This window comes from Anomalospiza imberbis, chromosome 17, assembly GCF_031753505.1.
Source record: "Anomalospiza imberbis isolate Cuckoo-Finch-1a 21T00152 chromosome 17, ASM3175350v1, whole genome shotgun sequence".
Lineage (NCBI taxonomy): Eukaryota > Metazoa > Chordata > Aves > Passeriformes > Viduidae > Anomalospiza > Anomalospiza imberbis.
In genome coordinates, this window is record NC_089697.1 from 8,750,695 (window position 1) to 8,765,385 (window position 14,691).

General features: G+C 49.3%; 1 protein-coding gene across 1 annotated transcript in view; it reads right to left on the reverse strand.

The window, feature by feature from the left end:
- The window catches only part of COL20A1 (collagen type XX alpha 1 chain), a 47,328-nt gene extending 35,975 nt beyond the window's left edge, over window positions 1-11,353 (reverse strand). The window contains exons 1-10 of the mRNA XM_068207901.1: window positions 11,248-11,353; window positions 8,797-8,907; window positions 6,969-7,112; window positions 6,588-6,737; window positions 5,477-5,677; window positions 4,115-4,270; window positions 3,029-3,148; window positions 2,762-2,926; window positions 1,377-1,541; window positions 263-435 (exon numbers count right to left, since the gene is read on the reverse strand). Of these exons, the coding sequence (XP_068064002.1) occupies window positions 263-435; window positions 1,377-1,541; window positions 2,762-2,926; window positions 3,029-3,148; window positions 4,115-4,270; window positions 5,477-5,677; window positions 6,588-6,737; window positions 6,969-7,112; window positions 8,797-8,907; window positions 11,248-11,320 (1,458 nt within the window). The 5' untranslated portion in view covers window positions 11,321-11,353. The remainder of the gene's footprint in view (window positions 1-262; window positions 436-1,376; window positions 1,542-2,761; window positions 2,927-3,028; window positions 3,149-4,114; window positions 4,271-5,476; window positions 5,678-6,587; window positions 6,738-6,968; window positions 7,113-8,796; window positions 8,908-11,247) is intronic.
- Window positions 11,354-14,691: the final 3,338 nt, after the last annotated feature.

Here is a 14,691-nt window from a genome sequence, read left to right on the forward strand (position 1 = left end):
CGATCTCTGCGCCCAAGTGTCCTCTTTGAGTCAAAACACATGATTTAGGGAGGGGATAACACTGGCTAAGAGAAAAATCAACGTTTTCTGTCTTGTCACCCTGTTACCTCATCACATTTACACTCATTGTACATTTAATTTCATCTCTGGCTTAACTGATGTCCCACTCCCACCCTCTTTTTGTCCACCCAAGCCTACTTAAATTCCCAGCCACCATCTGGAAGCTGTGGCAGTCTCAGATGTCCAGGGAAAGGTCTCTCACCTCTTTGGGCGTCCCACCCTTGGATGGATAATACACAACCCGGTATTTCTTTGGTGGTCTCAGAGGAGGGCTCCAGGCCAAGTGCATGCTCTTGGAGGTCACAGCAGATATTTTCAGGTCAGTTGGGCTGAGCTGGGCACCCGTGTTCACAGGAGTGTCTTTCACAGTGCTGCCTAGGAAGTAAAAACAGAGTTATTTTCTTACATTCACACTTCTCGTGCCAAACATACTTTCCAGCTCATAAATATGAGTGACATTTTTCAAATCAAGTTGCAGTCTCCTTCCCTATAGAGTATAGAAACTGTTCCAGACTGCTCCGAAATAAATATTTTAAAACTGGGTGTACAGAGAACATAAATACTCTATAAAGAGCAGACTCTGTATTTTGCTGAGTGCTGCAAATAATTCTTCAACACAAGGCTGCATTTCTCAATCACAAAAATTTGCCAAAATTACCAAGCAAAAATTACTTTGGTTTCTTTTTGAAGAAGCTCCTTTTTCTTCAGCCTAACCTTCACCTTTGTAAAATGTCTATTTATGTCAAATACAAATCAATAAGAATAAATGAATTTATTTACATGAATGTCCAGATCATTAAAATAAAATTATGTTTGAAATTTAGATGTTCCTTTTCTGCTTAGGTCAATCTTAGAGTAAAAAGAGATAGAAATATGTACACGATATTTCTCCTGAGGATCTAAGCTAACATTTGGAGTCGTTCTTCATGTTCTTCATCATGCAAGCTGATCCCCAGCGAAGGAAAGAAATGGCTGCTTGATTTCAACTTGAAAATGCCTTGGAGATCCATCATTTAAAGTTTAGTGGAGAAAAAAAAAAAAGTGTATAGGTGTTTTGTCATCTCCTCATCCTACCTCCACATTTACCCCATACTCTTTCCCTAGTATATTTCATACTAGTTCTGCTTTTTCTACCTCTTTTTGGTTGGAAGAAACTCAGAAAAAGAGATGGATACAACATATTTATCACACCCTCTGATAAAGGAAGAGGGAAGGCAAGCCCCTTTTCCCTGTAATGGTAATTGCTGCCTTTAGGTGATTTTATCCTCCAAGAGGAAAGGGGATGGTGAGCAGCAGGAAGGGAGGCCCCACTTCACCTGTGGTTTCCTTGTGGCTCCTCTCCTTGATCTTGGTGCACAGGACCCGTGTGAGTTTGCCCACCAGGGAGCTGAGCAGGGGGAAGTCCAGCACGTTGTAGACGGTGAGCTCCAGCGGCTCCGAGGCCACCTGCCGCAGCTCCGCCTCGTCCGCGTTCTTCACCCCTGCCGCCAGAGAACCAGCCTGAGAAACTCCCCAGACAGAGGCTCACCACCACCCTGCTCTCCAAGCACAGCCTCCCAGTCACCCCACTGGCACAGTGGTGCCTTTTCCTGCAGCAACTTTCCTGTGGCAGCCACCTCAGCCCAGCCTGGGAAGAGCTTTCAGCTCAGAAGGCCTTTGGTGGCCTGGAGACAGCCTGGTGAATCTTCCTTCTGTTTCCCTGCCTCCTCACCACCTGCAGGCTTTGCTATCAGAAAGGTAGATATTTTTCAACCTGAGAGGCAGTTGGCATAAACAGATGAGGGACTGAATGAACAAACAACCATTTCATATTTATGAGGTGCCAGTGCTCCCCACAGAGAGCCTGTTGTTCGTCAGAACACCACATTGCATTTCAACAGAGTCAGGGATGAGCAAAATGCAGCCCTATTATATACAGAACTTTTCCATCACACAGCATCCTCCATCCCCATCCTTCAGCTCCCCTTCCTTATTAACTCTCGCTGACCAAGCTCCACAATACAACTCATTTTTCTTCCCAGAACTAAGTTCAAGGTTCCCTAACACTGTTGAAGGAGGCTCAGCAGCTCTCCTCCCTCCATAAATGCCACTTATCTGCATAACCCTATGCAATAAACCCTCACTTGCATATTCCCAACATAAATTAGCACTTAAATTTTTGGAGATTGCAATTTTAGGCGAGTTTTTATGCAACTTTATTGCTCATGTATCCGTCTCCAGCAGACCTCGTGTGCTCCTCAAGGCCAGAGCTGCTCAAGGCCATTCTGTGTCTCAGTGTTGCTGGCAGACAGTGAAAAACAGATAATGTTGCTATTCAGAGAAATGGGAAAGTGTGAGAGGCAGTAATTATACAGGAGGTCTCCTGCCACCCCAATACCACATTCTCTTGCCTTATTCCACAGCTAAGAATACTGTTTTCGTGGCGCTGGTCCCTGAGGCTCCCAAAGTTCATTAGATGGGAGGTGTGAAATCTCTCATGTGAATACTTTCTCCAAAAAGAAAATATCCTTTGAAGACACTGCCTGGGCTGAATAAACGAGTTAATTTTCATCTGAGCCACAGGGTAATGAGGTCTCACCCACTACCTCAGTTCTACAGCCTCAGGATGCTTCTGTCAAAGTTGAGGGAACATAACCTTATTTGAAGGTGACCAAAAATAGGTTGGCTTTTTCCTACAGCTCATCAATGGCTGTGATCTTACCAATGGCAAATATCTCTATGCCCAAGTTTTTCAAGGTCTGAGCAGCCAGGTTGGCATCATCCTGGGATTTCCCATCAGTCAGGAGGATTACCAACTTCTCAGCCTCCAGCCGGGCACCAGCATCTGGTTTCAGATTCTGCTCCAGGACGTGGGTCAGTGCTAGACCTGGGGAGGGGCAGAGATGGAGGTTGTGCCACAGCCTTCCAAAAAACCCCCATGCTTTTACTGTTTTCTCTGCTCCCCGGTGGCCACAGTCCCAGCAGTTACCTGTAAAGGTGTTGCCACCCTTGTACCGCAGATTCCTGACGGCCTCCAGCACCTGGTCCCTCGTGGAGTAAGCGCTCAGATCCCACTCCGTGCGGGGGTCACTGCTGTACTGGGACAGCCCTGGGGAACACAGGAGCTGTGGGCATCGAGCCAGCCCAGGTGAGCTCAGGAGGCCCACCTGAGCTGGTGTCAGGATTGGCAGGGAAGATGGCACAAAATAATGACAGGGACTGGGGGTGAGCAGATGGGGCTTCTACCTCCACTTCTCTGCATGGCTCTGAGAAAATCACATGAAGTTGAGTCAGGGGAGGTTTAGGCTGGATATTGGGAAAAGGTTCTTCCCCCAGAGGGTGGTGGGGCACTGAACACATTCCCCAGGGCAGTGGTCACAGTTCCAGGCCTCACAGACCTCAAGGAATGTTTGGATAAGGCTCTCAGGCACAGGGTAGGATCTTTGGGGTGTTCTGTACAGGGCTGGGACTCAATGATCCTTGTGGGTCCCTCCCAAATCAGAATATTCCACAATTCTGTGATTCTTTGCTGCTATGCTGGCAGCAAAGCGATGCCTCAGACCCCACGTGGTACAGAAGTACACACCCCTTGTCATGATGATCACAGGTATTTGATAAGGTGTCAGGGTTAATCCAGGTCAAACAATCAGCTGCAAGGGCTGAGAAGGATTTACCCCATCCTATTTCATGTACAGCCTGGCTGTCAGCATCATTCAGAGCTGGAAGCAGCCCCATTCCCTGCTGAACTCACAGCAGCCCCAGCGGGGCATTGCCACTGCACTCAGTGCATTGGTGGCTGAGCACCTCGTCAGAGATGGCAGCAAATCCCAAAAGTATCTCATCACCACCACCCGACCTAGGGCTGCCCAAAGACAGCGCTGCTGTTCACTGCACAGATATTTCTCACAGCCACTAGGGGCCAGAGCTTGCTGCCAGATGGGAAAAGCTCCCAAGAGCAGCTCAAGGACCCCATCCTAAAGAAATAACAGCTCCCAAGAGGAGCACATAACCACGGGGACAAGAGACCAAGGCCCCTTCAAATATCCCAAGGTCAGGAAACAGGAGCATGTCCTACCTACTCTTATCTTGTCTTCTGCAATACTGAATGGGGAAATCAAATTGCTCAGGAACTCCTTAATGAGCTTGAAATTGTTGCGCCCGATGCTCCAGGAGCCATCCACAAGCAGGACGATGTCAATCATGGCAGGTGTGTCACACTGAAACTGGGAGCCTGCAGGGGAAAGGTTTGATATTGAGAGAAGCAATTGTAAGGAGGAAAACCTGCTTCAGTTTTAAGATAAAAATCAAATCTGCTGTGCAGGGTCTTGTCTGGATGGTGGAATGGACCATCTTCCAGTCTGGCACATGTCAGCATCCTGTGAAAACCATGGAGCCAAGGATAACCCATCTCAGCACCTCAAAATGGAGTGGTGTGCAGCTACACCTCTGCAAAGAAGGGGTTAAAGCTGTCAGGAAGCATGTGCTAACCCAAGCACTGCTCTCTGCAAGCTGTCAGCTCCATTCCATCTCTGCCCCAGCCCAGTGCTTCCTTTTATCTAGCTTAAGTCTCCAAGAATTGCAGGTGATTGCTTAATTCCATTCCATCACGAGATCCCCTGTGGGCTACAATTATTTCATGGCTTTATATGAAATCCAATCTCTCAGTAAAAACCTGCTGGCACCATGGATACTCCAGCTCTGCCTTCCTCCCCACCCCAGCCTTCAGTTCAGCAGAGGATAAGATAAGGCATTTTGCTAATTGTTTGCATCTTCCTTGAGTATTTCTCAGATGGGGAATTTTCCATCTTTGGTGGAGGGGAAACAGATGATCCCACTAAGATTTATCAGGCTTCAAGGAGGTGTTTCTCCTCTCACAGACATGGATTTCTACTGGGCCCAAGGGGATGCTCTGGCCCATCCCATTCCCACCATTTCAGCAGGGCTGGGAGCCATCACAATCTCAACTGAATCTGAAGGCACCTCATGGATCTGTGAAACATGAAGAGCAAGCACAGAAGGAGGAGCAGGCCAGGTAACAAACACCCCTGGTGCTTGGAAAGGAAACACCTTGGAAAAGTCCATGGCTGGGGGTGCTCTACTGAAGAACACAAATGCTTACATGAATCTGCCAGAAGCAGGGGGAGATGAAAACATGAGGAGAGAATGGTGCCAAATCAATTAAAATCAATAAATTAAATCATCTGGAAGGAATTTTTGGCCTAACTCCAGCTTTCTTGAGAATTCATGTTGCTCTGCAGAGCTCCAAATTTCTCCAGTGAGCTCTGACAGCTCCCAAAGTGTGACCTAGGATTTGGAAGCAAAACCAGCAGCACTGTACTCTGGGGGGGCAGAGGGTGGGCTGGAAAGTTTGAATTCAATGAGTATTAGGGAAAACAGCAGAGAAGAAGGAGCAAGACATGTTTGAACCCCCTCTCACCTCGCCTCAGTGAATCCTTTGGGGGTTTTTCTTTTCCTGGAGACTCTCGCTCTGTGTTTGCAGGAGAGTGCGGGGATGATTTTGGGGTTGTTGATGCTGTTTCTGTCACGCTGGCCTCCACAATGGGCTGGTTTCTTGTCGTTTCTCCTGAGCTCTTTGGCTGAATCCCCTTCTGCCTTTTCTTTTCAGCTCTGTCCTTTGCTGTGCTCCAAAGAGAGAAATCCCCTTGTCCCTAACTGTGTTATCCGCATACAACCCCACTCCTCAGCTGATTTAAGCCACATTTGGCATAGGTGTGGAGGGCTCAGAAAGGGTGAAATTCCTACAAGTTTATGGAAATAGGTGGATAGACTGTCACCACCTTCATTCATACCTCTCTGAGAGGGCTGCATGTGTGCTCAGGAGCTAATGTTAAAGATGGATCACATCAACAAGTTTGTCCTTCCCATTATCTTCAATGATGAAAAACAATGAATGTTTATAAAATATAAATCAGGGAAAACATCCCATGGCACCTCATACCCCGTTGCTCTCCAGAGCTCAGCAATCTGTGACTTGCAAACACCCTGAGCTAGTGCAAGACTTTTTGGATAATGGCCCTGATGGTTCTTTCTTCCATCAGCAGGTGTGATTCCCTTTTGAGCCCGTGGAAACACGAGACTCTGTAGTTACATACAATCCTCAGCCAGGGGGTTGAGGAAATCCTTCTTGCAGAGCACCTGCAGCCAGCCCTGGGACACAGAGCTTAGGGAAAAAAAACACCATCAGCCCTAGTGCTCAGGGAGCAGCTTGTTCTCAAAGGATCCACATTCAGTTAAAGGATGAGTTTGCATCTGCTGAATTTGGGTACCTGGACATGCATTTTCAGCACAGCTGGAATGAGGGGCAAATATTTTTACGTGGTTTACTGTGTTTTACAGCTAAGAATTGTATACAAAGGGTGAGACCAGGCTAGCAAGACTCACTGAAAGAATATCTCTTGATGAAGGGAGATTGTGGTGAGAAAATGGGAATGGTTTTAGGGACAGCTGAATGCTCCAGCCGTGGCAGCATGGCACAGGCCTTGGCCCAAAATCAACCTGTGTGACTCCAGGATGGTGAGAACACCCACCTGAGTGTGACAGGGCAGTGTTCAGGGGTGGTGGGGTGGCCTCTGCCGCCCCACTGTGCTCAGCTGCCGAGGAGGTGAGATTCTTTCCTGCCACAGCTCCTGCATTCCTTCGGTTGTTTCTAGTCTGGGATGCATTTCTGAGCTCCTCTACTGTAGGAAGACCAAAAACCGAGAAGAGAGACATCTAGAGAGGCCTGTGAGCCACAGTGCCTCCCTCATGCCCTGGGTTTTCCCCATCTCCCTTTCTAACCTTCCAACCAAAATAGTACCAGGCTCTGGTATTGCCGAGCAGTCTGCAGGGCCAGAGGGTGGGCTCTGAGCAGCCACATCCTCAAGAGCCTCAGGCGTTCTGCGTGGTAAAATTTAGCCCTCTCCACTTACTCACAAATTTCCTCTTGGCAAACAGGACTTCCTGGGAGCCATTGAGCACGTAGACCTGCAGGGTGTATTCCTTGGTGGGGCTCAGCCCTCCCACTGTGGCTTTGGGAGTCTTGGTTTTCAGCATGACTTCTTGCTCCGAGTCCCCTGAGGTGGGATGAAGCCACAGTTCAGAGCCTGTCAGAGCTTAAATTTAAGCTGACAGTAGCAAAAGCAGCACTGAAATGCAGGGAATGTCTGCCTAGGGACTGCAGTCAGCTCCTATTCATGCTTTAAATTTTGAGGAGCTCTGATTTTTACTCTTTTTCTTCAATGTAGAGTTGGGAAGATTGAGGTAGGTTTTTTAAATCCCTGGTATGTGCCCAAATTAGAAAATTACTTCCCACCCAGTATTAGTGCAACTTTCACCAGCTTCCCAAGGAGTTGTTGAGTGAAAAGCTCTTCAGAGTGTAGAGACTGGCAAGTGCTTATGAAAACACCCAGCTGACTGAGGTCATATGTGACAAAATGAGGAAGTGACTTGGTGTCTCTGGAGGTCACCGCTGGCACTTGGACTCATCTTACCCCAGCTGTGCTGTCTCTGCCCCATCTGTCTCCAAGGGCAGCTGCTGCCTGCAGGGCACAGCTCATTTCTGGGGCTGGCACTGCCTCCAGAGACTTCCACTGCCGTGTCCCAAGCTGTTGGACCCTGTCCTGGGACTGGGATGCCTTGACCAGCCAAGAACTGGGGCGTTTCTGTGCTGGCTGGCAGTGAGCAGAGGGAGCAAGGCAGTGACTGCTGCCCCATGGGCTCCGTGCTGCCCAGAACACAGAGGCACAGCAGCTCCCTAAACCCCTCTGACTAGGAAAGGTCTGCAAGCTTTAAATGATGGAGATGGATGTGCTCCTGCCTGGGGCTGGAAACTCCCCAGCCTGAGAGGGAAAGCCTCAAGCATGTGCTGGGAGCGCCGGTGGGGATTCCCTGCATTCCCGGGATGCTCCTCAATCTCTACTGAGCTGAGGCTCCGGGGAGGAGCAGGGCAGGCAAGGAATGAGAAACCTGCTGCTGCAGCCTGGCAAACAGGTGGGGGCTGAGCTAAAAACGGGTGGGTGATCACAGGAGCTACCGCCCGCACTCCTGCTCCGCAGCTCCCTTTTCTGGCTCGCTGGAAAAGCGACAGCGACCGGGAACCGAGCGCCAGCCACGACTAAGGATGGCTCAGCCACGACTAAGGATGGCTCAGCCACGACTAAGGATGGCTCAGCCACGACTAAGGATGGCTCAGCCCCTTCTCCCTGCTGAGGGACATCGTGTCCTTCCAACAGCGCCAGGTTCAGCATCTGAAATCAGGGAGTAGGGGTAGGGAGCTAGAGGGATGAGCCCACCCACAGAAACAGGGTCCAAGACTTCCCATTCCTTGTCCCTGCAGTGGTGGGAGAGCTCCCACAGAAGAGCCAGGCAATGCCCCCGTTTCATTTTTGTCTCACAGAGGCCCAAAGAACAGCGTTTCTGGCTCAACCTAGGGTTCAACCCTCGGATGAACAGGGCTGAATTTCCTCTCTTTCCTGTGGCTGAGTGAAAAAGGGACTGTGCCTGCATTGGGTGGCACTACAGGCTGCTCCCACGGTGGCCAGAAAGGCTCCTTGTCAGTGCTGCACGTACAGCCCGGTGAAACCAACACCTGGAACCAGAGCAGGCTGTGGGTAATTCCCTCTGTCTTGTCTCTATTTCCTTAAGGTGTAAATAATGCTCATGCTTAGCCCCTACTGTGCTCCAGACAAAGGTGGAGCTCAGTCCCCCTCTCACACAGGAATCTCTGCTGGGACTCATGCCCAGGGTGTCAGCACGCACCTGCCATGGGCTTTACCCGAACTTTGTAGCCACTGATGTTCCCTTCAGTCTCTTTCCACTTCATCTGGAGCCTGTCTTCAGAAAGGACAGTGAGCTTCAGCCGGCCTGACCCTGGGGAGGAGGAGACGCGTCCGTGCTGTTACGGGTGCAGTTCCTGCCACAAACCCCACGTGTGCTGTCTCCTCTAAGGGCTTCGTAGTACAAAGGGAACCTTCCCCACCCCAGGCAAGTCCTCAGCATCCTCTGGGGCTGCGTGGCAGCTCCTGCAGTCCCCTTGCACCTCTGCAGGCCTGGAGCCTCCCGTGCAAGGAGGAGTTTCTCAGGTGCTCATTTTATACCCCTGCAGAAAGGGAAAGCAGCCTCCCCACAGGTGGAGGCTTTCTCTGAACCCTCCATGTCTTGAAGGGCTCTCCCAGGACCTTTCATGCTGAATAGTTTTTTGCAGCAAGTGTGTTCAGTGCAAACACGTGAAATGGGAGGGCAGCAAACAAATAAATGGACTCAAGCAAGGCTCTTCTATAGGCTCAGGCTGCTGAGAAATACAGAAATTCCCCAGGTGATGGATCCCACACTTCTGCAGAATGATCATTTCAGAGGCAGCTCCAAGGACCAGCTGGGTTTAGAAAGAAGAAAAAGAAAAAAAAAAAAAAAAGAAAAGAAAGAAAACCTGATAAAGTGTAAATAACAGCTCCTGGCAGGACCATAACTCATGGGCACCAGCTTGTATCAGTTTGCTGCAGGGAGCTGCAAGTTAAATGACAAATCCTGAGGGAAAAAATAGTATCAGACAAGGAGGTAAAGAAAAGAAAGAGCACATTCCTTTATCATCTCCAGATTTCACAGCTATCTGTTAACCCCAGTTGGATGTCTGAGCTCGTGTGTCACTCCTTGAATCCATGATTCCTGTCACACAAATGTCACCATATGAAACTTTTTCACTCATCTGCCTGCAGGATAGCAACTCAGCAGATTTCTCTCCCCTCCTTCTGACACTGTGCCCAGAGCTGCCTTTCCAGCAGGATGCCCTCATTTGCAGTGAGTGAGCACACGATAAACATCTACACCCAAGTGCTCCCCCTCATTTGCAGCTGTTACCAATCTTTTTCCCTTTACAATTACTCACAAAAAAAGTAAATCTCAGAGTGACCTGGAGTTTCTGCTCAGTGCTGCCAAAGTGTCACCCAGGGCTCCTCAGCTCCCTAATCTGGTCTTGCAGGATGCCCTGACACCTCCTGGCATGCCTGCCATGATGTCACCACCCAGGAAAGCAGTGAGAACTGGCAGTGAGGTTCCTGCTTGTCTCAGCCCAACATCTGTGCCTTAACCTTTCCTTGCAGAGACTTCCTGCAGGCTGCCCAACAAGCAGATAACTATTTTGGGGAAACAAAGCTCAAATTCACATCTCACCCCGGGCAAATCTGAAGAGGAAGAAGGAAAACAGGGGAAAGAGGGGTGAAGGGCAAAAAGCAAATCCTAAAATCATGCCTAAGAGAAATGGTAAAGGATCATGGAACAACGAGGGGAATTCATAGTTAGATTAAACATGGAGCTGTCTTCTTTTGGCCAAGTGTGGTCCAGCTCCTCGGGCATCACTCTAGGAGCCCAGAAGCTAAAAAGACAAGAATGTCCCCAGACAGACCAGAAAGGACATCATCCTCTAAAGCACCATTATGTGCTGGATGCAAATGATCCCCAGTGCCATGAAAGCTCCACTGTTTCCTTGCCCTGTGTTAGATGTGCACTATTTGATGCTGTAACCTTGCTCTCCAGCTCAGAGGGAGTTAAGCCTAACTGCAGAAGTCTGGAAGATACACAGCAGGGAGACACATCTGTCCCAGCCCTGCAGTGCCACCACCTCTTTAGAAACCTTTGTGCTCTTCCACAGAACATTCAGACATAACCTAAAGGTGGCTCTTCCACATCAGAGAGGCTGTGCTGAGGTGCTGTAGGCATTTTCTGGTCACTCTGGGGAGCAGGATGATACAGGAGGAATCACCTTGTGCTTTCTCACCCAGATGTTGCACCACATCTCACCACAAACATCCAAAGCAGGAGGGTGCAGTGTCTAAAGAAGCAACAGCCTTTTTCTTCTCCTGTTTCTCAGGCTCCCACAGATCACACAAGCCCCTCATTGCTTGCACAGGCTGAAATGCATCCCTGATGCAAGGGAGTGGCTGAACTGCTGCCAGGGATGAGGTCAGGCCAGGCGGGGTGGGGAGGGATCGAGGGGCTCTCCCCAGATGGGCCCCCTGACCCCTCATTGCTCTTCATGCTTGGGAAGGGCTGTTTGGAGCTTCACCAGCAGACAGCAGAGCACAGCAGCCCCCTGGAATCCTGCCTGGCTTTGGGAATGCCCCTCACAGTGGTGTCACTGCCAGCAGGAAGGGCTGGGCTATCCCAGGGGCAGAGAAACCACAGGAACAGCCCCACAAGGGCAGGCAGGCTCCTTACCTTGGCCCACTCGTCCCCAGACATGGCTCACCACAGGCAGGCAGGCAAGAAAGAACCAAGTGTGAATCAGCATTGTGAGCAGGACCTACAAAAGGGCAAATGTCAGGAAGGAGAAGTAAAAGTTGTATTTCACCACATCAAAATGCAGGTTTTGTCTGTCCTCATTTAAGGCACCACAAGCTCTGGGCATCGTTGATGGCACTGAAATGGTGGGTGGAGAAGAACACACAGATTTTCCTGCAATCCCTACACATTATTTTATCTTTTTGGTCCCTCCAGTATAGCTGTTCAGTGCCTTGGGCTAAACTGTGTTTATAGATCTGGTGGAGAACACTCCTCTCCTCCTGCTTGTGCCCGGGTCTGGGCACTGCTCTCTGGGCAGGACAATCTCAGCACTGGAACTCCCAGTGATGGGCTCTGCTCTGATCATGGAAATCAACAGCACTGGCAAATGATTGGACAGAGAGATTCCAGAATATCTTCTGGTTTAAACTGTACAGAATTCATTCTGATGATCATGACCCCGATCATTCCAGGTACACAGACAGCAGGTTTCTCATGTTCCTGGGATGCACACACCAATCACAAGGGGAAAAGCACAAAGAGGAGCACCCTGTAGCAGCCAGGCTCCTCAAACCACAGATTTAATGACGTCAGTTGCTGTGATAAAGCAGTTTTGCAGCGGGAGGGATCCACAGACCCAGCGGAGTTTGTATGTGAACAGCTTACAGAGAAGGGGTTTATTTCTTATTTCATTCCCAAAAAGTTATATTCAGGATTTGTTGGGATAGTTTTCCTTTCATTTGTTCTCCTGAACAGACTGAAAGCAGACAGGACGGACTAATCCATGGCAGAAGGTCAGTTTGATTCAGAAATAACCTCTGCAGCATGGCCAAAGCTGACTGCCAGCCTCAACCCAGGGACCTCGAGCACCCACAGTTGACTTTGCCAGCCTGGGTTTCAGTGCTGTTCAGTTTGGGTCAGGAATTTTGGGTCGGCAGAAAACCACCCTGATGGAAGCAGTGCCACCTCCTCCTCTGGCTCTCAGCAAACTAAGTTTTAAGCACACGTTGTTGGCCTTTTGTCATCTCTGTGCTTCACATTTCAGCCTCATTGCTTCTGGCAGAACCAGCCCCTGCACCCGTTCCTGCAGTGACATTTCACTTGTGTTCACCTTGATGGACAGGTATGCAAAGGCTCCTGGCAAATGCCTGCTTCCCCGCAAACACAGCAGCTTTGTAGCCATTTCAAGGAAAAATAAATATGCAGGTGAGTGATCCAGGCATGATCTGTTTAAATCAGATCTAAATTGCTGGAGAATTAATGGAAAAACATGCAAGTTGTAACAGGGAGTTGTTAACCACACTTCTCTGTCTGTGATTTTTTTTTTTTTTTTTTTGCCTGAAGATGAATGGAACAACTGCAGTGTAACCGAAGCCTTTAGCCATGGGAAACACTTGCTTTATTTTTCCAGCTAATAAAATGAGGTCATTGTTTATAAAAAACAGCAAACATTTTCTAGGTGGGTTTCAGGACCCTGACTGTCACCTCCAGGAAAGCAGAGCCTGCCCTGGCTGCAGAGGTATGTGTGCCAAACAGCAGCAAAAGTCACCATTTTTCAAATTCCTTGAACTAAAATTTTATTTTTGCCATTCTGCAATGCCACCAAACTGCTCTTGATTTCCTTGAAACTTCTATGCAACTGCTGACAAACAGGATGCCAAACTCTGGCAAAAGCACTGGATTGTGTGTGATCTTTTCATGTTAACCAGGGTTACATGGGATCCAAAGTCCAGAAAAAGGAACTCCTCCAGCCTGCACTGATCTGGGCTTACCACAGGCTCTGATTCAGGCAGGAGCTTCCACCCTGTTGTGTCAGTAGGGATGAGAGCAATATTATCATAGAATCACAGACTGCTTTGGGCTGGAAGGGACCTTAAAGCTCATCTCATTCCACCCCTGCCATGGGCAGGGACACTTTCCACAGTCCCAGGTTGCTCCAAGACTCATCCAACCTGACCTTGGACACTTCCAGGGATCTAGGGGCACCCTGTGCCGGGGCCTCAGCACCCTCACAGCAATCCTGGTTTTAAGCCACATTGGGCACAGTTAGACCCCAGGCTGTGGATCTTTTCCGTAGCTTTAAAGCAAGAAACAGGGACTTCATCTCTTCTGCCATCTCAGAGGCAAACCCATCACCATCCTGCCTCTTCTCCAACAGTCATTTTCCTACCTGTAAATCAGGAATAAGAAATGCACCTGTCTGAAGGGGTGGAAGTCACACATCTGGAGGAGCTCCCTCTCCACAGCTCACCTACCACATCCCAAGCCTCGACTCCAGGACTCCGTGGTCCCTCCCCATCCGTTTCTGCCGTCAGTGGTGCCACCAGCCAGCCAGGCTGAGTGTGGCCCCTGGGACTGAGGGGACCACAGTGACAGCAGCCTGCTGGCAGGCAGAGAGCCCACAGCACGCTGATGCCTCTCTCCTGTTACTCACCCCCAGGGAAGGAATGTGGAGACAGCAGCCCATGGAGCAAGTGGTGAGTATTTCCAGAGCCTGGAAAATAGGGGTGTGTGGGGAGCACACCACTTTCCACTTGCTCCAGCCGTGTGCTCAGAGGAGATTTGGAGGTTAAGGCAGTCAGAGAAGCCTTTTGTTTGTACAGGAAATTTTAGAATTTTAGTTGCTTTAGTCAAAAAAATAAAGAGAATGCCAGCCACATATTTAAATCAGCAGGACTAAAGGTGAGGATTTGCAGGCACTGTTAATTATTTCCATCCTCCACAGTCACAGTTTGGGAACATTTCCTCATGTCAGAGGTCATCACTGTCTCTGCACAGACATGCTGGCAGAAGCAATGTCACCTCGTGTCCCACTCACTGCAGGACACATGAGCAGCGCCAGGGACAGCCCTGCAGAAGAGACAGGGACCTGCCCTAGGCAGGCAACTGCAGGGAATAAATCTGTCCCACATTCCCCGAGTGCTTTGCTGGTTAAAGGACCTAAAACAGACTAAAGACCACTAATTTATCAATTCTAGTGTCTCTTTGAAAGTTCCTCTATTTCAGTTCCACTATTGAACAAAAGGTCTCTCACAGCACCAGAATAAAAAAAGTCAGGAAAAAGTTCCAGTTGTAGGCTGAGCTTTTGCAGCTCCCCCAGCCTGTCAGGCTGACCCACCCACACCTCCAGGTGGGAAAAACCCACACAGGTAACGAACCCTTCCAAGAACTCTCTGGCAACAATATTCTGCAATTTTGTACTCTTAACCACAAAACAGAAGGAAAAAAAAAAAATCAAACCAACAAACAAAGTGCGTTTCTCACAGCTGCGGCCCCTGAGGAGTTGCCAAGGCAGCCTTGGCAGTGTTTAGGCTGATGTCAGGGAATGTGCCTTGAAGCCACTTCACCCTAAAGGATGGGACCTGTTCCCCCTGCCCGGCA